General features: G+C 42.0%; 1 protein-coding gene across 2 annotated transcripts; it reads right to left on the bottom strand.

Moving 5' to 3' along the window:
- Positions 1-2,711: 2,711 nt before the first annotated feature.
- On the bottom strand, positions 2,712-16,572 carry FOSB (FosB proto-oncogene, AP-1 transcription factor subunit). 2 transcript variants are annotated; one of them, XM_033957262.1, is made up of 5 exons: positions 15,841-16,572; positions 10,942-11,241; positions 6,133-6,240; positions 4,128-4,412; positions 2,712-4,027 (listed from the first exon to the last, which is right to left on the bottom strand). In XM_033957262.1, the coding sequence occupies exons 1-5, from the start codon at positions 15,964-15,966 to the stop codon at positions 3,962-3,964; spliced, it is 885 nt and encodes a 294-aa protein (XP_033813153.1). In that variant the 5' UTR covers positions 15,967-16,572; the 3' UTR covers positions 2,712-3,961. The 2 variants fall into 2 exon arrangements, with proteins under 2 accessions (XP_033813153.1, XP_033813152.1); XM_033957261.1 differs by having other exon boundaries at positions 2,712-4,412.
- Positions 16,573-22,083: the final 5,511 nt, after the last annotated feature.

Here is a 22,083-nt window from a genome sequence, read left to right as displayed (position 1 = left end):
TTCACAACATAGCAGCAAAGCAAAGCATGATGGGAGAGTTCTAATGTTGATGCACACACATGGCCAAGTTGGTCAATGCATAATGAGGATTCTTCCCCCAAATTTGGATTCACATGAAAGATTTGGTTTTCATCTCATTTTTTTTTTTTTGAGGACATACAATTTACAGAAATCTTCAGTAGAAATGTTACTATGTTCATGGACTAATAATATACCTTTCTTGACTAGCCTTTTTTAGAGCTGATGAAGGCAGTGTAACTCCTAAAAGCTAGTCAAGAAAGGCATTATGCTAGTCCAAGAAAATGGCACCACTCTCTACTTTTATCACCTTTATTTTTGCATATTCAAGTGAATTAATGGCAACCACCACACCTGATTCTAAAATGTCTAAAAGATCAGACTTTTGCAAACCCATTGCTGTTGCAGGTTGTTTCTGGATCCCCACCCACCACCATATTTGGGCTGTTTGAGAATTAGTACATAGCTTCCCCTTCTTAGATTGTAAGTAGTTCTGAGATTTTGGTTCTTTCTAATCTTCCTTAGAACATAAGAATTGCCGCTGCTGGGTCAGATCAGTGATCACGCGGCGGCCCTCTGATCAAAGACCAGCACCCTGAGACTAGCCCTACCTGCGTACGTTCCGGTTCAGCAGGAACTTGTCTAACTTTGTCTTGCATCCCTGACGGGTGTGTTCCCCTATGACAGACTCCAGAAGAGCATTCCAGTTTTCTACCACTCTCTGGGTGGAGAAGAACTTCCTTACGTTCGTACGGAATCTATCCCCTTTCAATTTTAGAGAGCGCCCTCTCATTTGCCCTACCTTGGAACGAGAGGGCACTCTCTAAAATTGAAAGGAGATAGATTCCGTACAAACGTTATTATGTTCTAATACATACATCCCCAGAAAATTGCTACTTTAGTTAGGAAGTTTTATGGCAATCTTGTGCTTTGAGATAGAAATCCTTCTAAAGGGGCAACTCTAAGCTTGTTGTTTAAATATTCATTAGTGTTTTATGAACAGACTAACCAGGACCAACAGCTTGAAGCCTGGTGTCCTTAAAATACCAGCTGACTAAATCCTGATGCTTATGTTCAAGTTTCATTTTGAGTTGGAGGTGGGGTGAGTATTTGACTTGGTAGCCTCCTCCTCTGAGGTTCCAAGTCAAATCAAACTAGCCTCCACTGGGGACAAGAAGCTAGGTGTCTTCATCTGTAACAGCTCATCTCTCCTCCACATCGTGCTTTTTATTTATTTATTTGGATTTGTATCCGTTCCTCCCCAACGAGCTCAGAACGGGTTACAAGTTCATTAGGATAATTCCCAAAATGCATTAGACCTTACACCATCTCAGTTTAGAGCTATAGTAATCAATGTGACTGCATTGAGCTTCAACTCCCCTGAGAACTCCAAAATTGGTATTTCTAATGATTTTGTATATAGGGAAACAGTTTTGGGATTCATTTTCTAAACTGTAGTGTGTACTGGGTGTTGTGTTGAACTCCAATTGTTCTTAAACTGCTCGTGTGTGTTGGGGGGGGGGGAAGGTTAGAAGGAGCTAGAGATCTGCCAACTAGACATGAGTCCGATGGCAATTTCAGTACATAGAGATGCTTGTTATCATGAGTTTTCCATGGCAAAAATTTTAGAAATTCAGGCCAAAAAGCTTTGAAGTGATGCAGTCAAAACTGGAGGGAAAGCCTCAAAACTAAACCAAGATTCAGAAAGATCTATCTTCTAGTGTTTTATATGATGGTGAGGATGTTATGAATGTCAGGGGCTACAGGCAGAAATCAACTCTTCTCCACCCCAATATTTTATATGGGAAAAAGTATCATTTGGAGAATAAGGATCAAATACCTGGCAGGGTTGGCAACCCACCTGCAAAATTATCAAGGGAAGAAAATTGATCTGCAATGACCATAGCAAACATCATGTAACCATCCAGAGGACAGCTACTAGAATAATCAGTGGTCTTCATTATAAAGCATAAACGAACAGATCTAAAGATCTCAATACACATATAATTTGGAAGGAGAGCAAGAAATACCTCTTTTTCAGTGGAAAAGAAACTCTGGAACAAGGAGGACATAGAATGAAGATGAAAGGGATAAACTCTGGAGCTATCTAAGGAAATATTTCTTTATGAAGTGTGGTGGATGCATGGAGCAACTTCTCAGTGGAGGTGGTGGAGAAGAAAGACTATGTGAAAAGGAGAGGAAGGGTTGCAAAGTTTAATCATTGGTATGAACTGGCAAACAATCTTTAAAAAGAGGTCGCTGAAAAGTTCTCTGCCCAGCCATCGAGGTTGGGGCACTCTCCATTGAGGGCTATACACTTAACCCCCCCCCCCTCTCTTTTACGAAATTGCGATAGCAGTTTCTAGCACAGAGAGCTGCGCTGAGTGGCCGCACTGCTCCCGATGCTCATAGGAACTCTGAGCGTTGGGAGCAGTGCGGGCCATTCAGCGTGGCTCCCCACGCTAGAAACTACTATTGCAGTTTCGTAAAAGACCTTAGTCCAAAGATTTTCCACTTTTTTTGTTCTGTCGGAAAAATACAGAATGAAAAAAGTGGAAACCGCTGGACTAAGTGTATAGCCTTGATAGAGATTGTCCCAAACTTTGTTGGTTGGGCTGAGAACTTTTCAGTGGCCCCTTATACCTGTGATCATTTTCGGTGTTTCTATTAACTGCAGCCTGCAATGGTTTGTAAAAAGGTCAGAAAGACAAAATTAAAATACAGAGAAGGGAATTTCTAATTTTTGTGTGGAAAAGGGAATAGTAAGTACTTGTGGCAAGCAGAGAGAAATTACCGCAACATTTAGATGTAAAGTACAGAAATTGTGTGCAAGAACATTAATTACCCCAAAATAGAATACAAAAAATTAGACACAAAATGTCAGCACAATATTTCAGGATCATTTCACAGTATTTAAAATAAGTCAAAAAATATATCTATATCTCCCATCTCTTTTTGTTCACTTTTCAGGATTTGCCAAAAATAAGGGAAAACCCAGGAATTCAAGGCAGGCTTCCAGTGTGTACATACTCTTCACAAAAACGCTGGCAAAGTGATCCATTTTTTGGAGTAGAGAGGGGTTAACACTGCTCAATAAGAAACACACATTTTAAAAAATCAAATGTATAGATCAAAATTGCAGGTCTCAAACAAGAGCAGAGGCACATATGAAACAAAACACCTTCCAACCCCAAAGCAAAGATATTGGAAAAGCTTTCAAAAAATAGACCCCAGATATATAACACAAGGTAAGAAGCTTCAAATAAGCAGACTTTCCAGGAAGAGAAAGTCAGGTTTTAAAAGGCATTTCATTGTCCCATTCCCCCTCCCCCCCACACACACTTTTTCTGGGCAAATCTAGCAATGTTGGTTCCACTCTGGTAGCTAAAATATTTTTTCTTTATAATTTAAAACAAGAGCTTTTGTGGATTGGAATTTGCAAAAGAAAGCTTTGGACCTAAATGTGCTTTTCCTCTCATTAGTTCTCATGAAAAGGTGTTCAAAGATCCAAATGGTGAGCACATATGAAGCATGAGCATGGCAATATATTCAGGAACAGGTGAGGAAGGGTTGGTTTTATAAAATCATTAAAATTAAGTACACAGGGGACACCTTTTCAGATTCTATAGTTCCATCTGCATCAACAAGTCTTGTGTTCCTGTGAAATTTATTTTGAGTTCATTGGGGTGAGGGATTCCCTTCACTCCAAAAAACAATTTGCCACATTTTCATTTCTAAAGATTGAAGAGTAGAAAACAAGGGAGCATGGGTTGGCAGTAGTAGTCGATATAATCCTTTTCCATCTGCATCATATTTTTTGGCATTCCCATTTCCCCCTTCCCAAACGTGGGAGTTTGTGCCGAGTTCGCATTTCTGTAATTTGGGGAGGGGGGTGGTGATATATGTTCCTAGTTTGTTCACAAAGCAAGCAGGGAGGGAGAATTCAAGGAGTCGGAGGACTGATCGCTGCTGCTGTTCCGCTGGTGAGTGGCTCCACAGGTGGATCCCTCTGGGTAGGTGAACACAAACGAAGACGTATATGAGGGATTAACAGGGTACTGCTCGCTCAGCTGTTCACTGTGTGTATAGAAAGAACTAGAAAATGCTACCTCCACCGGTCCGGAGCCCTGGACCGGGATGCCAAGGTTCTGCTGGTAATGGAGGGGCACGGACTGGTAGCCAGATGGCCCAAAAGGGTCCTCCTTGACAGCCATCCCCAAAGAGCTCACTTCACTTGAAGTACCGGGCTGGCTCGGATCAGGCACTTCTTCGTAAGGGATTTTGCAACTGGGTTTATGAGCCACTAGGACAAACTCCAAGCGCTCCTTCTCCTTTTGTAGTTCCAAGATCTCCGCCTCCAGTTCTGCTTTCTCTTCTTCCAAGACATCTGTCTCCTACAGGTTGAACAGCGATGGACAAACCATGGTTAGAACAAACAAACTAGAGGTACTATAACTACTGCACCTCCTATACTGCATAGCAAAGACTTCATCATTCTGATGTCATTGTGAACTTCTCCAAAACCTTAATTTTAGGTTCTCTACTTTCCACCTCTCTAGTGCAGGGAGAGTTACACTCCAGGATTCACACGGAACAAAGCAGAACCCACAGCCCAACACCCCAGTGCCAGGATTTATGTTCACTTTCAAAGTACAATATAATTCACACAACAGTCTATTATAGTCAGGCTGGTAGATTAATATCCAATTAATATGTCCTGAGAAACTGGGCCTCTTCTCCCTCAAACAGAGGAGATTGAGAGGGGATATGATCGAAACATTCAAGGTACTGAAGGGGATAGACTTAGTAGATAAGGGCAGGTTCTCAACCCTATCCTGGAGGACCACCAGACCAGCCCTAATGAATATGCATGAAAGAGATTTTCATATAATGGAAGTGACAGGCATGCAAATCTGCTCCATGCATATTCATTAGGGCTAGCCTAAAAACCCGATTGGCCTGGTGGTTCTCCAGGACAGGGTTGGAAACCACTGATCCATGGCACAATGAGGGAAAGAGAAAAAAATCAAGGACAGAACACCAGTGGAGGTTGTCATCCTGATCCTTGTACATCACCTGATTGTTTTTAGTTTCCTTCACCAACTTTGCAACTGAGAAATTGATCCTAACAGGAACAGAAATACCCATGAGCAAACCCAGGTCTGCTTTTTTTGCCTTCTGTTTGCTAATGATTTTTTAAAAATCTATTTTCTTCAGTTTATTTATGCTTTCTCTCTCTTGCTAGTTGCTTCCCTTCTGCCCATGAAGCCAGTGACCCAGGTACAAAAAAGACCAACAAAAAAGGGTGTTGTAGAGCAGTGTTTCCTGGAATACCCCTTTGATAGACAGCTTTTCAGGATATCTACAATGAATATGCATGAGATTCATTTGCATATACTGCCTCCATGATATGTAAATCTCTTTCATGCATATTCATTGTGGATAGCCTAAAAACCTGACTGGCAAAGAGGGACTCCAGGACCGACTTGAGAAACATCGTTGTAGAGTACATGAGTTTTGGAGACCATAGAGCAGTGTTTCTCAACTCGGTCCTGGAGTCCCCCCTTGCCAGTCAGGTTTTCAGGATATCCACATTGAATTTGCATAAACTTGATTTGCATACACTGCCTCCATTATATGCAAATTTCTTTCATACATATTCATTGTGGATATCTTGAAAACCTGACTGGCAAGGGGGGTACTCCAGGACCGAGTTAAGAAACACTGCCATACAGGTTCCTTTAAAAAATAAAAACGGAAATGTACTTTCTCTCCCACCCCAATTTACAGCTTCCCCCTACAATGTCAGCTAGAACCAGTGTGACTGCCAGTTATTTCTGGGCACCCTATGACTGATGTCACTCCCTATAAAAGTGAACATTTGTCTGGGGCAGAGGGATGGATGCTATCTTGTAGTGAAAGCAAATAATTTAGCCCACATTATTGAGATGTGTCAAATTCATAACTTCACCAGAACTCTGCAATTTCAAATTGGTATAAGAAAATGAATTGCTGGAATATTTTTGCTAAATATTTGCATGCAGAATGGCGCAAAGTGGTTCTCTTCTATTTCAAAATTCACACATCTTTATTCTGAAGCCCCGAGACACTCACCGTCTGTAAGCGATCGGTCAGTTCCTTACGTCTATTCCGGCACTTGGCTGCAGCCAGTTTATTCCGCTCTCTGCGAACCCGCCTCTTTTCCTCTTCCTCAGGTGTCATCTGTCAAGATGGAAGGCATTTATCAGCATGCATGCTCTCCCACGGCCACCAAGAGTTCTTTCAAAGCCCAGACACACAAAATATTCAGGGCCTGTTCCCAAAATGGTTAAGAAATAAGCAAAACAAACATCTCTGCCTCTGCCAGCTCTGAGTTCCTCAAGGTTCTTACCAAATGGGCAGAACTGCTAACCTGGCTGTCAAGTTGTTAGATTACATTTATGAATTTATAATCCTGACTTTCCTTGAGAAACTGGAACTAGAAATTTGGGAATAAACCAGGCCTGACAGTATATAACAGGGATGGGCTGTCATTTGCAAAGGCATGAGAAATGTCAATGACATATCCCATGTCACTGCATGTCGATAAATGAAATCTAGCAGAAAAAAACCACAACATTTTCTGGGTTTCATTTGCAAATAATAGTGCACATTATTTATAGTGCTGTAAGTTAATCGCAGTTAACTCTGTGATTAATGCATTAATAAAATTTAAAAAATTAGTCACAATTAAAATTAATCACATTGCAGCATCTCCTTTCTCTTCCAAGCATTTCTTCTGCTTTCTTCCATACCCAACCCTTGTCCTTGGTGTGATCTAATATCTTTCCCTACCTGTAATTCAATATCACCATCTCCCTACTCCAGTCTGCCTCAAAGATGGTCTTCTGTTGCTCCATGACAGCGGCAAAATTGCACATTTGCTGCCTGCAGCCTGGGTCTGAAGCTTTTCCTCTCATCGATCTTGCCCATGCAGAAACAGGAAGTGATGTCAGAGGAGGAGGGACGGGCCAGAGGGAAAGCTTCAGAGTAGGCTGCATGCAGCAGATGTGCAACACAGCCACTGTCAGAGATCAACAGAAGACTGCCTTTAAGGTAGAGCAGCTGGAGGAGGGGTGCAGACACAGAACTGTGGGTAGAGAGAGGGCAATTAGCTGTAGACCTACGAGCAGAACTGGAGGGGCCACCAGTAGAATCTGTAGCCAAGGTGGTGATCTGGGGGTGGGAGGGAGGGAGATTATCAGTCCTTTATGAAAGATAAGGGTGATGGGATTTGATATACTGCCTTTCTGTGGCTATAGTCAAAGAAGTTTACTTATTATATACAGGTACTCATTTTGTACCTGGAGTAATAGAGAGTCAGTGGCGTACCAAGGGGGGGGGCAGGGGGGCGGTCTGCCCCAGGTGCACGGCCCAAGGGGGTGCATAGCTGGCAACTCACCAGGGAAAAGGCTGCTGCCGGGGAAAGGCTGCCATTGCCGTCATCAGAAAGAAGCCGGCGCCGAATTCTCCCTCCCTGCTTCTCTTCCCCATGAGCCGACCAACTCTAGCCATCCGACGTCAATTCTGACGTCAGAGAGGACGTTCTGGGTCAGCCAATCGCTGCCTGGCTGGCCCGGAACGTCCTCTCCGATGTTAGAATTGACATCGGGCAGCCAGAGTTGGTCGGCCCACGGGAAACGAAGCAGGGCGAATTTGGCGCCGGCCTGTTTCCGATGGCCAGTAGTAGCCTTTCCCCGGCGGTGGTGGCAGCATGGTGGTGATGGCGGCGGTGGCATGGGGGAGGGCAGGGAGAAAGCAAGAAAGGGGGGGAGCCAGGGAGCCAGAAAGAAAGCAAGGGTGCAGGGTGAAAGAAAGAAAAAAAAATGGGGCATGGGGAAAGAGAGAGAAAGACAGACAGAGAAAGAAAGGGGGCATGGAGAGAGAAAGAAAGAAGGGGACAGGGTGAAAGAAGCAAATGGGGCATGGAGAGAAAGAGAGAGAGAGAGAGAAAGGCAGACATACAGAAAGAAAGGGGGCATGGAGAGAGAGAGAGAGAGAAAGACAGACATACAGAAAGAAAGGGGGCATGGAGAGAGAAAGAAAGAAGGGGACAGGATGAAATAAAGAAAAAGTTGGGGGAGGGAATAAGGTCTGGAGGAGAGGAAGCATACAGGAGGCTGAAAGAAGGGAAGAAATATTGGATGCACAGTCAGAAGAATAAAGTGCAACCAGAGACTGATGAAATTACCAAACAAAGGTAGGAAAAATGATTTTATTTTCAATTTAGTGATCAAAATGTGTCCGTTTTGAGAATTTATATATGCTGTCTATATTTTGCACTATGAGCCCCTTTTACTAAACTACAATAGCAGTTTTTAGCGCAGGGAGCCTATGAGCATCGAGAGCAGCGTGGGGCATTCAGCGCAGCTCCCTGCGCTAAAAAACGCTATCGCAGTTTAGTAAAAAGGGAGGGGGTATATTTGTCTATTTTTGTATAGTTGTTACTGAGGTGACATTGCATAAAGTCATCTGCCTTGACCTCTTTGAAAACCCGCGGAATATAAATAATTAACATTTTCTCTACGTACAGTGTGCTTTGTGTTTTTAAAATTTTATTGTTGGTAGATCATTTTGACTTGGCCACGAAGGTAAAGGGGAGGGAGGGAGGGGAGCTGCTGAAAGACATCTAGTAATCCTTGCAGGCTTGACTGTGCAGGGAATTATTTTTGTAAAATCATGTTTTGTTATGTGACTGGCATTATTTAGACTTTAATTTCTATAAATGAATAGAATGAAAATGATATAAAATTACTTGCTTGTTTTTATGTGCGTGCGCTGAAGGAAAGTGGAGAGAGAGTGGGCTGAGGACGTTGAAGGGAAATGGGGAAGAGAGAGTGGAGAGAAGACGCTGATTTATAAATTGACAATTGTACAGAATATTGTTTCTTTTTATACTTTAATATAATAAGTTCAATATAAAACAATTCAAGGCTTGTGTGGATGGAATCAGGTGGTTTGTGGGAATGAGGACCGAGCTTAAAGGGATTAGTCCAATAAAATGGTATTTTCTTATTTCTCATTATTTGTTTTATTTTTATTTGTTAATTTGTAAAGTGGTGATTGTTATGTATCAGGTTTTTCAAATTTACATCTACTGTCTTTATATTTTGCACAGTATTAGAGGACATGTATTACTGATTTTGTGGTGTTGCATTGTATGTGGTGTTGCATTGTATGTAGATTAACTTTTGTCTACATATTTCTATTTTTAGTTTGTGATTATTCCATATTGGGCGAGGGTGTATCTGTGTGTATGAAAGGGACATGGCTTTCTGATAGCATCGACTGTACAGGATCAATTGACTGTGCAGGATCTGGTTTGTTTAGTTTTACAATGTATGTGTTGGTGTTCTAGTGCTCACTGCAGTGTTTAAGATGCTGCCTTTTCCTAGGTACACTCTTGTTGTGCGATATGTAGATTGTTACTAAAAATCATATTTTTCATATAGATGGGGGGGGGTCAAAAAATGATGGGCCCCGGGTGTCACATATGCTAGGTACGCCACTGTAGAGAGTTAAATGACTTGCCCAGAGTCACTACAGTGGAAAATAAATAAATAAGATGCTTTTACTTGTGCGATTACTCATGATTAAATTTTTTAAAAATCATGCAATTAATCATAATTAAACATTTTAATTGAAATGCAGCTCTAATTATTTGCAAATATATGCGCTCTTTGCAAATAGTGCACATTCTTTTCCAAACATGCATGCATGTGTGAACTGTTGCAAACAACCATCATGCTTGCGTGTGCCATCAGGAAAGTAGGTGCACTATTTCAAAAGAGCATGCACTCTTAATGATATTTCCCCCCAAATGAAAAAAATAAACCATGAAAAAACTTTCCCCCCCACTGAAATTACTCCTGGTTTTAACTCCTTTTTTGAGTCTGGAAAAATCTGTACTTTTTGTCCCAGGAACTCTTTAGTTCTATTTTTAAAGAACAACTTCATAATCCAATTCTTATCTGGTGCTAAAGCAACAGTAGCTACCAATGTTGCTGGTGTGACCAAATCCTTTGTAGAAGATTCCCAATAAAATGGAAATATCCAATTGCTGTTCCATTTTTCTAACAGGCAAATAATATACTTGGGAAAAGGGCGGAATTAATTCCTCAGAAACAGAAGACTCTAGGGAAATTTAGAAATCTTAAATTATTGGCTCGCTGGCCATTTTCAATCATTTCCAGCTTCCGCTTCCGCCTAATGTTTAGATGTGCCACACAATCTTTAACCACTATTTCTTGTACTTGTTTAACCTCAATTATTTCAAGTTCATTTTTTTCCAACTTTGTTTTAGTTAAAGCCATATCCGCTTGTATTTTATTTAATTCTTGTTCACATATCATCTTTTCCATTTCTCTAATTTGTGGACTCAAAGTATTTCCCAATTTTATTACTCCATAGTGTTTTCTTTGATCCAATGCACCTAACAAATTTTGTGGCTTTGAAACGTCTTGAGAAAGAAAGAACTGGAATAATAACTGACTCATGATTAGAAAACTCCCTTCGATTTCAGCCACTTTGTTTTGCTTATTATTTTCTTTTTAATTTGTAAAGTCACTCTTTGAAAATCTTGGATCCAATAACTGGGGACTATAGATTGCTTAACTGTAAGAGAATATGTTATATGTTTTCTTCTTATTATATATGTTAAGGATACAATCTTACTGTACAAGATATAATGCTTGATAATTGTTTTTGTAAAATGATAAATAAATAATAAAAAAATAAAAATAAAACAAAAAAAACCCCCAAACAATGATGCAAATGACATATGAAATGAAAATAAAGCAAATATTTTTGGGTTGCCCATGCCTAAAAATGTAAATCTTCAACTAGACTGAGCTGACCAAATATACTAAGTTTAACCAGGCTCACCGATTCTTCACGCTGTCTTTTGGTCCTTGCTCGTGTAGACCTGCTTAGAGTGGCTGTTGGTGCCACTGATGATGTTCCAGCAGCTCCACTGTAGCTGCTTATTCCCGGGGTCGAGTAGCTGGTCCCAGGCAGGTCATATGGGTCAAGGGGGGTCTGTTGATGAGACATGACCTGCCCCTGGGACTGTGCTACTGAAGAGATCAATGTTGGCTGCACCAACCACTGCAGATCCTGGCTGGTAGTTATCGCGGTGACCGTTGGCACAAAGGACCCAGGCATGTCACCCGCACCGCTACACTCCTGAAATAGAGAGAACAACCTCCAATAAGAACAGTGTGAAATACTAAGTTCTATGGGCTCCCTATTCCACAGTTCATTTGGCACATGAACAAATCAAAGTGACTATCATAGCAGAGTAGAAGTATGAAATTTATTTTTCCCTATCCTAAGTCCAGAAACACACATTAACACGCTAGTGTCATAAATTCAGCTGAAGCCAGATGCACTGAAAAAAAATTAAGTGACAGCTAGAAATCATAACATGAATACAGACAGTTTTTATATTTCTTTACTCTTTCTATTTTTCCTTTTAAAGATCCCTCTCCCATGTCTTTCAGTCCTTCATTCACCTCATCAACTGAGATATTTGCCCTTGTTCAGGAGCTCTGGGCCTTCAGTCAAGCTGCCACGCCTTTCCAACTACTACTACTTGCTTAGTGGGTGCCGATTGTGAATGCCGAGCTTCAGGAGCCCCTGGAGTGGGAGCCTGACTCGGGCATGTGAGCCATTTGTCAGGCCTCAGAACACTTCCCTCCTAAGTTACAGCATTAATGGACTCATCTTGTCTTTCCCTCTCTCAAGAACAGGCCTTCCTACTAATCCAGACTCCTTTAGTTATTCGAGAACAGTGTAGAGTCTTTACAGGAGGCTAGTGGAGCATTTAAAATTTCAAACTGCATGCTAAGACTGCTTTATGCATAGCAGGAGATCAGAGATTGCCTCTTGGTGCTGAATCTATAGGTAAGGTTTTATTTTCTTTCAAGCTGCAACTGCTGCATGGTCTATGTTAAGCAAAAAGAGCTTATTCTCTGTCCATTCGCTACCCAGAAATGAATCTCTTACACAGCTTGATCAGCTGGCTGTTGAGGCTTCAGTGTATCAGCCCACTCTTTCAGATCTAGTTTAGCTCTTCTTGTGGAACTGTGGTACTAGCAGGCATATTATGCCATGCTAGAACTCACAGAATCTGTTAGTTTGCTCATTTCTGATACCCACTAGGTCTAGACACAGGCCTCCCCTTAGCCCCACATAACTGCTGGTCATGTAGCCCTTTGGCATTCCCTAGCCCTTCCCCTACCCACCTCTGGTAGCCTTTCCATAATGTCAGGTAGGAGCAGTTATCCAGAGTCAGTGCATTCGAGGGGTGGGGATACCCAGATCCTTTAAAAAAAATAGCACATCCCCTTTCTAAAGGCTCATTTCTCCTCCCACATTTCCAAATATTGCAGGACCCCAGCCAGAGTACACCCCTTGTGGTCTGGAAAAGCTGCAGCTCCTCTCAACGTGCACTCTTCGTTCTCTAAACAGCCCCATGGTATGGAAGTCTCAGGGGCTTTGTTAATTAACACAATCTCTCATGTACATTGAGTTATTAGTACAGAGGTTGAAATAAAGCAAATTAGGATGAACAGACATAATATATTTATTCCCCAGCTGGAAATTATCAGAGTCTAGAGACCAGAAATGTACCACCAAAATAATAATGCAAAAAAAACCTTCACAGAAGTGGTTGCATGCATGATCCTTAAATAACAGAATTTCTAAAATGCTAGGAAAGTTTGGATGAAAGTTATTACACAAATACAAACTGATGTGTTATGATACATTTTCTAAGAAAGAAAACTGTCTCTTTTTTTTTTTTGAGGAAACTAAGGCCACAAAGACACAGTAGTGATTCTCCTGCGATAAATGCTTTGAAGCCCATAGGAACTGAATGGGCTTCAGTGCATTTGCCACGTGAGAATCGATGTCGCTAATGCAGTTGGAAATGGAGTGCCATGGGACACATTCAAGTGTCCTGTGGTAACTCTGAAATGTCTGCGCTGCCTGTGCTAAAAAATATTTCACCGTCATGGGTGCGGAGTAGGCATTCCTGCATCTGCATTGCTATGCGCTAACTGCTGAGCCCTTACCACTCACTAAATGGATGGCAGCGAGTGCCCACATGGTAATTTTCAAAAATGGCTGCGTGCTAATGGCTGTTAATATTAAAAAAATAAAAATTGGCCAGTTTAAGATTGCAGTAAAAATGACTTAGTGTGTGAAGACAACCAGAAAAGAGAACACTGTAGCTTAGTAAAAAGACCCCTAAAATACTAGAACTAAAGATGTATCCTTCCAGCCTAGGCAGAGCAGTGTTGTCTGCAGTTGGTTTGTTTTTTTATTAATAATACCCTTGGCCTCTTTGATTGAACCATTGAGTAGCAAATGATATAGTGGACAGGACTTCACCAATACAAATTCACATTGTAATAAGGCATTCCAACACAGGTCTCTGATCTTACACGTTTTACACTTTTGAAAGATGTGCACAGTTAACTGAGATATGTTTTTCATAAGACCCACAATTCTGAATCGTATCAGAAATTGCTGTTCTTTTGACCCTTGCCAACTTCTCTTTCTCCATATCGTTTGTGAATGGGTGGGGGTTGTTTGAAAACAGATCTCCATTAGAATTCTCCAACTAGTATCTTCTCAGAAATTATTTATAGATAAAATAACCTGAGCTACAACAGTGTCAAATTATGACAACTATGTGGCCAGCATATTATCTTGCAAGCTTCATAAAAATGACAGAGATTTGAGACTTTATAGATGAACTTTCAAGGATAAGAGCCCACTTCTCACATAAACATGGTTGCCTGACAGTTTGCACAAAGGTATATACCGCAGTCTTTTATATGGTTACCAACTGGCTGCATTTTTCAGCAAAAGCTAAACAGTTTTTGATTTTAGCCAATTACATACATAGACATACAAACCCTTTTCTTAGGCACAAGCAAACTGGGTTTGATTTTGCCAAATATGCACATAGTACCTTACCCATTGCAAAACAGATGGTAAAATAAGCATAACTTTTGAAAATGTAATTTGTATGTGTAAATTCAAAACACGTAACTAAAGCCTGTAATGTTTTATTTTCCGTTTGTCTTCTCTGTCTTGACTAGCTTATAAGCTCTACTGAGAAGGGACACTGTATAGAGCTGCATGTGCCTGGTAATACTATACAAATAATGATTGTACATCCGAATTGCATGTCCATGCATGCGATAGGGTTAAACCAATATTGGCTCAGTATTTCCTGAAAAAAGTAGAACCAGTTGGTTTCAGAAATCTGTGTTCTTTGCGTCTTGTCTCCATCTGTTGATATTAGGCTTATCTTCCCAGTTTACTTGACCATATATTTCCTTTATTATACATATTTAATTGTATGTCACGTAGCCATAATATCCAGGGAAAACCCCCCAGAAGAGCAAGGGATCTTTGCACAGTCTATTCAACAAAAGAGAACAGCAGAGAGGACAGCCCACCAGTGGCCCCAAAAATTACAACTGAGAAATCAATCACTGACCTTTTTTTGGCCACTGGTGAACTATCCTGTCTGCTCTTTTGTTTTATTACAATAGACATCACAAAAATATCTCACTCTAGCCATATTTGTGCTGTTATAAAGTCCCAAGATTTGGTGGGGTGCATAATATTTAGCTGGTTAGCACTACAGAATTCTTAAGAGTAATGTTATGAGATCCCCAAGAGGAGTGTTTTAAGATTTAGGTGCTCTTTTACTAAAACTGAGAAGCCCATAGGTAAATAATAGGCTTCTTCACACTTAGGGCCTCTTTTACAAAGTTGTGGTCGTGATTCTCAGCACAGCAACTGCAACAAAGTCCTTTGGAATTGAATGGGCTGCGTCAAAATTGTGCCATTGGAATCACTAACTCAGGCTCCTTAGTAAATATGTTTCTACTTTAATAGTAAATACATTTTTTTTTAAAAGGGAGGTTTTAGAGATTTTATTTTGGGACTTAAATACAGCTCTCTAGTATTAATGCGTTTTTAAAACCCTAGTATAAACCTGCATTCTTAATATATTGGACTAAGCTAGGAAATGGGCTACAAACTGAGCGCCCTCTTTTGATGCCAATCAGGTGAAAGTTTTCCCACGTGGGCGTGGCCCCCCCTTCCCCCGCCCTCCCGCTGACGCCACAGTCTTCACGTAAGCGCAACCAACGAGTCGACGCGGCGTGAGCAAAAAAATCGACACTTTTTTAAAATAGACTCCCGGGAAGAATCGTGAACCGATTCTGCTCAGACCATTTCCCACCGCCTTCTACCCTTTTACCCCACAAGATAGGCACAATCTGCCCGCGAGTTTGCTTTGCTTTGCATCCGGGCGAGAACTAAAGACTGCTTTGGGTTCCTACGCACGCATGCTGTGCACCGGCGAATTTCCCAAACATCATGAGTTGGCTGTAGAAAAGGATCGTTCACGTAAATATATTTGCATTTCTGCAGAAATAAATAATACCATTCTCCCCAATTGACAGTTTATCCTCCTGGCTCCCTCTACTGCTGTTCCCTATCTGAGCAAGCTCAAGCTCCATCTGTGAAGTCCCAGCTTTTTACTATGCATTTGATATGTCAACCCTGATCCTTCTTCATATCCATCCTTTGCACTTTCATTTTAGTTGATTTTTTTTAAGTTCTTTAACAGTGAGGAAATAGCAAGTAACATCTAAGACTGAAAGAGAGTGAGTTTACCATTCATTGCCCCTTCTCCTACCCCCCCCCCCCCCATCTTAAAGGCCTTGGGGTGGGAGCAAAACCACACTGGCTTACCTGTGAGGTGGCGCCGGCGATGGGGCTGCCGAAAGAATCTACCGAAGACAAATACTGGGACTCGGCGGAGGGCGAAGAACTGCACCTGGAGGTCGAGTCGTAGTCTCCGGGGAACCCCTGATACATGTCCACTGGCAAGGGCGCTTTGCGTCGGACGCTTCTGTAATCCCAACAGTGAGTAAACGTCGCTTCTGAAGTAAACGTCTAAAGTAGACACAGTGGGTGTTCGAATAGCGGCCTCCTGCCCGTCTCTTTTAGTTCTTCTTAATAATGGTTGAAAAATATAGGAAGCAACTTCAATAAGATAGACAGCAAAAGCCAAAGCCAGGCACTTCTGATTTCACTAAGGAGTGAAGCGTCTAACACTGTCCCTCACCTCCAAACCCTCTGCTCCGTCTGAAGTCAGAACAAACCCGCATATTTGACTGGAAGGAACTCGATGTCCAAGAAGAAGAAAAGGCAAATGAAGTAAGTGGAATCTCAAACCACATCGAAAAATAATAATTTTTGAAAAAAAGATAAATCCCAGGGTGCCGACTGCAAAAATCGTCAAACTGAAGGAAAGTTCCAATGCGATTTTAAGTATTTTCAAACGACCCCAATGCTTTGCAGAAAAATAATTCAAAAAATAAATAAATTGGAGGCGGAGTTTATTTTTCTGCTAAAAAGCAAAGAAAATGAAAACTGCCAGCAATTCCACCGAGTCCACGAGCGAGATCTTCACCGCAGATCCGTTTGAAATCTTATGAATGAAACCCGGCTCTGCTTTCCTATTTATAGAAGAGGTTTCGCCCCCCCTTCTTCTGACGTCACCGGGAAGCCAGCCTACAACCGCCCCGAAACTCACTTTGGAGGCCACGCGCAGCTTCCAAATTTCAGGGTCCTTCTCGGAAGGCCCCTGGCCAACAGCTCCATGAATTCTACACCCCTGAACCCCACCGTTCACGAGATTTAGGGGCTCCTCTGCCGGGATTCCTAGCCCCGCCCCAGCTGGAGTTCCTGTGACGCAGATAGCCATATATGGCGCTGTCTTTGTGTTTGTTTGGTAACCTAGCAATGACGTCAGAGGGAATCCCGTTCTCACAGCCGCGGCGGGGTTCGACTTGAGAAGGTTTGTTTTTATTAATAGAAACTTTTACTATGATCTGGAAATGGTGGAAAATCAGACAGATTTCTCATCGTCGGCCGTCTGTCTGTAGGGATAAGAAAAGAAACATTTGAAAAAGAAAAACACTTCTCGGAATTGTTTTGCCAGAAGAGACAGAAAGTGAACGAGGTAGAAGGAATGGGGGAAATTTCAGAGGTTTTGAATTTGAATTCAATTTGATTTTCATGTGCACAAATCAGGAGGGCCTATAAAAGCATATTAATTAGGATTATCCTATTTATTACTACTACCAGGGACTGCTGAAAATTTCTCAGCCCAACCAAGAAAGTTGGGGCAGTGGCTGTGCACTTGGGGCTCCTTTTACTAAGCCGCACTAACGGTTTTAGCACGCGTTAGATGTTAACGCCACCATTGAGCTGGCGTTAGTTCTTGGCACGGGGGCAGTGCGTGCTAAAAACACTACCGCAGCTTAGTAAAAGGAGCCCTTTGTTTCCAGCGACTTTCCACTTTTTTTGTTCCATATTTATCCGCCGGAACAAAAAAAAAAGTGGAAAATCACTGGACTAAGGGGCTGGATTCTCAACACTTACCCCCCTCTTTTATGAAACTGCGATAGCAGTTTGTAGCGCAGAGAGCCGCGCTGAATGGCTCGCGCTGCTCCCAATGCTCATAGGAACTCTATGAGTGTTGGGAACGGTGCAGGCCATTCAGCGTGGCTATCGCGGTTTCGTAAAAGGAAGCCTTACTGTGCCTTTAACCATAGTTGCTAAACCAGCTCCATGGACTATTCTGCGCATGTGCCGATCGCTATCGCCAGCGACTCGTCTCACGTAAATTTGGCGACCCTCTGTCAGGTTCTTTGAGAATGACTCATTGTTTTGAAATCCCATCAGATTTTACCAGCAATATTAGAGAACCTGGCCCTATTTCTTATGTTCTTATCCAGTTAGTTCTTCTTCAAGACAATTGTTATTCTTAATGGTGAAGAGACCCTTTTAATAAGCTTTGCTCGTAAATGGGCTTAGTGCCCCTAATGTGGGACTTTTCTGCATGCTAAGCCCATGCAGGTTAAGATCTTTTCCTCAGCGATAGTGGGCCAGCACACACTCCTTCAAGGCACAGTTAAGGAACCTTGCGATGACCGGCTGAGGCCGGGACTCCTCGTCCCGGCGGGTTCCCAATCTGTGAGCACACTCAATAGAGAAGGGTGCCAGAGGATCAGGTAGGGCAACAGCCTTAGGCAGCCAGTCCTCCAGCCACTGATGAAGATCGACATCACAGACGGAGCTAGGGTTCCCCGCAAACCACAGGTTATTGCAGCGGCCTCTGTTCTCGTGATCCTTGAGGCGTTCCATCATAGCTCTGGTCACCGATTCCAATGTACAAAGGCGCTCTTCAAAATTAGCCACTGCATCTTCCTGATGGGCTATGCGATCCTCGGCCCGCTGGAGCCTACCGGCCTGGGAATCCAGACTTTCTTTAATACCTTCCATGAAGGTACGAATAGTGGCTAATTTGTCTTCCATAACTAAGGTGAGTGAGCGAGTAAGTTCCCGAACAGCCGCCGCCGCCTCCAGTGTGAAGACGGGCGCCTCGTGTCCCCTTGGCCTGTCCCTCGCGGTCCTGGTAGATTTTGCTGCCATCAACCCTTCCTGAGCTCAAATAAGTTACACAACAGGTACGGTGGAAGAAGGGCTTTCGGACCGCAGTTTGTGGCACAGCACCGGCCAGGTGAAAGCAGGATAAATAGCAAGATATTTAGGCGCAGCCCGGAGCTACACAGAGGCACGTCCGTTCACCCTCCCAGTATCACCTGCTCCCCAACTGATCATTCCACCTATTAACTATTTCACTTCCTTATCTATTCATTTGTACAGTATTTTAATTGATATGCCTAATTAGGAATGCAGCAGTTAAATCAGGCACCATGTTACCCAACCTTCCTTTCTACAAAATCATAGAGCAGTTGCTGCAGCGATAACAGTTCTGATGAATGGAATTCCTACAAGTGTCGGAGATGTTACTGAGTGGCCAGTGCTAAAAAACGCACTAAGGGCTCCTTTTACGAAGGTGCGCTAGCGGATTTAGCGTGCACTACAATGCCGCACGCGCTAGATGCTAACATCTCCATAGAGCTGGCGTTAGTATTTTCTGTGTAGCGCGCGCTAAAAACGCTAGTGTACCTTCGTGAAAGGAGCCCTAAGGTTTTGTAAAAAAAAAAAAAAAAAAAAGCGGTGGGGGAGGGTAACATATGCTAAAATCCATGTTAACAGCTAAGGCAGAAAAGAGATGAAGAATAGGTGAGGAATTGGCTTTACACTTAATGCAGAGAAATTTACTGCCCAATAATTGGAAACGCCTCCAGTCTCGCAGCAGCACTAGAACACTCGCCTCTAAATTAAGCTAAGGGCTGATTTCCTGTGGGTAAAGAGGGGAAGGACTGGAATTGGATGTGGGAAGATGGTGGGTTGGCTGGCTCAGGAAAGGGGAGAAAGCTGCTAAATCAGATAAGGAAGAAAAAAAGGAACACAGGAAGATGCTGGACATGAAGGTTGTAGGGTGAAGGAAAAAAAACAGACCTGAGTAGGAAGGGAGATGCTGGACACAAAAGGAGAGAGAAGGAAAAGGGAGAGGAACGAGAGATCCCAAGTCCATGGGAGGGAGGGAAAGGAGATACCAGATAACACAGTATAATAATAATAATAATAACTTTATTTTTCTATACCGCCATAGTCAGACGACTTCTAGGCAGTTCATATCGAAGAAGGCTGGACATTCAGCGAATTACAAATGCATGAGAAGGAAAAAGGGTTGTGAGGGGAGGGAATAGTACAGTGTAGCTAGCCTCACCTAAATAGCATTTTGTTATCTGCTCTGTGTTGAATGTGCATTACCTCTGCGCTATCTGTATGGGAAGACACTGGAAAGATCTTCAACCCTTATCTTAAGGCTTTGAAGTTACCATGTAGTAATTTTGGCAATTGTCACACAATAACTGCAATCTTTACCACACTTTAATAAACAGATATCTTAGGTTTTGATCAAACACAGAATTACACAGAATTAATTTCAAGAAATTAAAATAAATAAGTCCAAAATACTCGTAAGCTGTTGTGTTTGACAGAGGTAAAAAAAAATAAAAAATACTGTACCAGTAGTGCTTTTTTCACACAATTACTAGAGCTTATTTTTTCGCAAGTGCAGGCATGGCATGCCATTGTATTCTCTCTCCCAAACGCAATAAATGTGGAACATAAAATACCATGGCCCAAGCACTCTGGTCTGCTGTCCAAAGGTTTTGTGGCCACATTGTGGGATTTCATAGTAATATGCTTAGACAACCCACGATGGTTCATCCCTTAGGGATATTACATGGGAAAATATAAGAATAGCCTTACTGGGTCAGACCAATGGCCCAGTAGCCCATTCTCATGGTGGCCAATTCAGGTCACTAGTACCTGGCCAAAACCCAAGGAGTAGCAATATTCCATGCTACAGATACAGGGCAAGCAGTGGCTTCCCCATGTCTTTCTCAATAGCAGACTATGGACTTTTCCTCCAGGAACTTGTCCAAACCTTTCATAAATCCAGCTACGCTATCCTCTGGCAACGTGTTCCGGAGCTCAACTATTCTCTGAGTGAAAAAAAAATTCCTCCTATTGGTTTTAAAAGTATTTCCCTGTAACTTCATCGAGTGTCCCCTAGTCTTTGTAATTTTTGACGGAGTGAAAAATCGATCCACTTGTACCCATTCTACTCCACTCAGGATTTTGTAGACTTCAATCATATCTCCCCTCAGTCGTCTCTTTTCCAAGCTGAAGAACCTTACCGTTTTAGTCTTACGAGTCATACAAGAGGAGTTCCATCTTGGTTGCTCTTCTTTGAACATTTTCTAGCATCATTATATATTTCTTGAGATAAGGAGACCAGAATTGAACACAATACTCCAGATGAGGTCGCATCATGGAGCGATACAGGGGCATAATAACATTCTTAGTCTTCTTAACCATCCCTTTTTAAATAATTCCTAGCATCCTGTTTGCTTTTTTGGCCGCCGCTGCACATTGGGAGGAAGGTTTCATCGTATTGTCTACCCAGTTCCTTTTTTGAATTCCATCACCATTTTCATCTCCACCACCTCTCTTGGGAGGACATTCTAGGCATCAACTCCCCTCTGTCTTGGAGGGAAGTTTTTCATACTCTCATGCTTATGGAGGCCTGAGATGCACATCTTACTGTAAAGAGAGAGAAAAGGTTCATATTAATTTGGGAAAGGTACAATATATTCAATGCTCGCATCTTAGTGTTTAACAAATTGCATATGTAGGTTCTTATAGATCAAAGATACATTTCTATTCCCAATTATGGCTGGGAGGGTTTGGGGAATGGAAGAAAGTAAGATTAGACACTAGGGAGGGGAAGGGGGGAGGGTTACAGCTTCTGTCCAGCAGGAAGCTATAAGAACACAGGCCTTTGACCGGGATATTATGACAGTTAGATGTTTATTCTGGGAGGAGGGGGGGGATGACAAGGGGAAGCAAAGGAGGAAGAATGGAGGGGAATGGGGGGGATGGTATTGTTGGGGGAGGTAGTAGAATTTTTAAATTGAATCATTAAGTTAATGGTACATGAAGATGATGTTAATTCTTTCTGTTTGTTCATATTATTTATTTATTTAAAAATTTTAAATACCGCATACAACTACGCGGTTTACATATTACATACATAAAATCTTATGTTCCCTGCAAATTCCACATATAACATAGATGCTTGTTTTGTACTTGGCTGCTGAAATTTCAGTAAAAAGATTTAAACTAAACCAATCAGACACAGACTCTTGTTAATGTAAACCAATGTATAAATCAGAGCCCACACCCAAGAATATGGAGTTTTATCTCAGATTCACCAAGGACTGCCAGGATTAGAAGAAACATAGAAAGATGATGGTAGATAAAGGACAAATGGTCCCATCCACAGCATCCACTATCTCCTCATCTCCTTAAGTTACTATTTTGCCAGCAACTTGCCAAATATGGAACATGAGAATTAGGTAAAGACTGGCCATTTATGGATCAGTGCAGCTATGGTAACCAGGATATGATAAGACTAGGCAAATAGGAGCACCTTTGCAATAT

This window comes from Geotrypetes seraphini, chromosome 8, assembly GCF_902459505.1.
Source record: "Geotrypetes seraphini chromosome 8, aGeoSer1.1, whole genome shotgun sequence".
Lineage (NCBI taxonomy): Eukaryota > Metazoa > Chordata > Amphibia > Gymnophiona > Dermophiidae > Geotrypetes > Geotrypetes seraphini.
The sequence above is the reverse complement of the archived record's forward strand: the minus strand, read 5'-3'. Positions and strand labels throughout refer to the sequence as shown.

Coding starts and splice junctions, on each gene's coding strand:
- FOSB (XM_033957261.1), bottom strand. CDS start 15,966: ATGTATCAGGGGTTCCCCGGAGACTACGACTCGACCTCCAGGTGCAGT. Junction 11,242..15,840: donor TCGCCGGCGCCACCTCACAG/GTAAGCCAGTGT, acceptor TCTCTATTTCAG/GAGTGTAGCGGTGCGGGTGA. Junction 4,413..6,132: donor TGACCGATCGCTTACAGACG/GTGAGTGTCTCG, acceptor TTCAACCTGTAG/GAGACAGATGTCTTGGAAGA.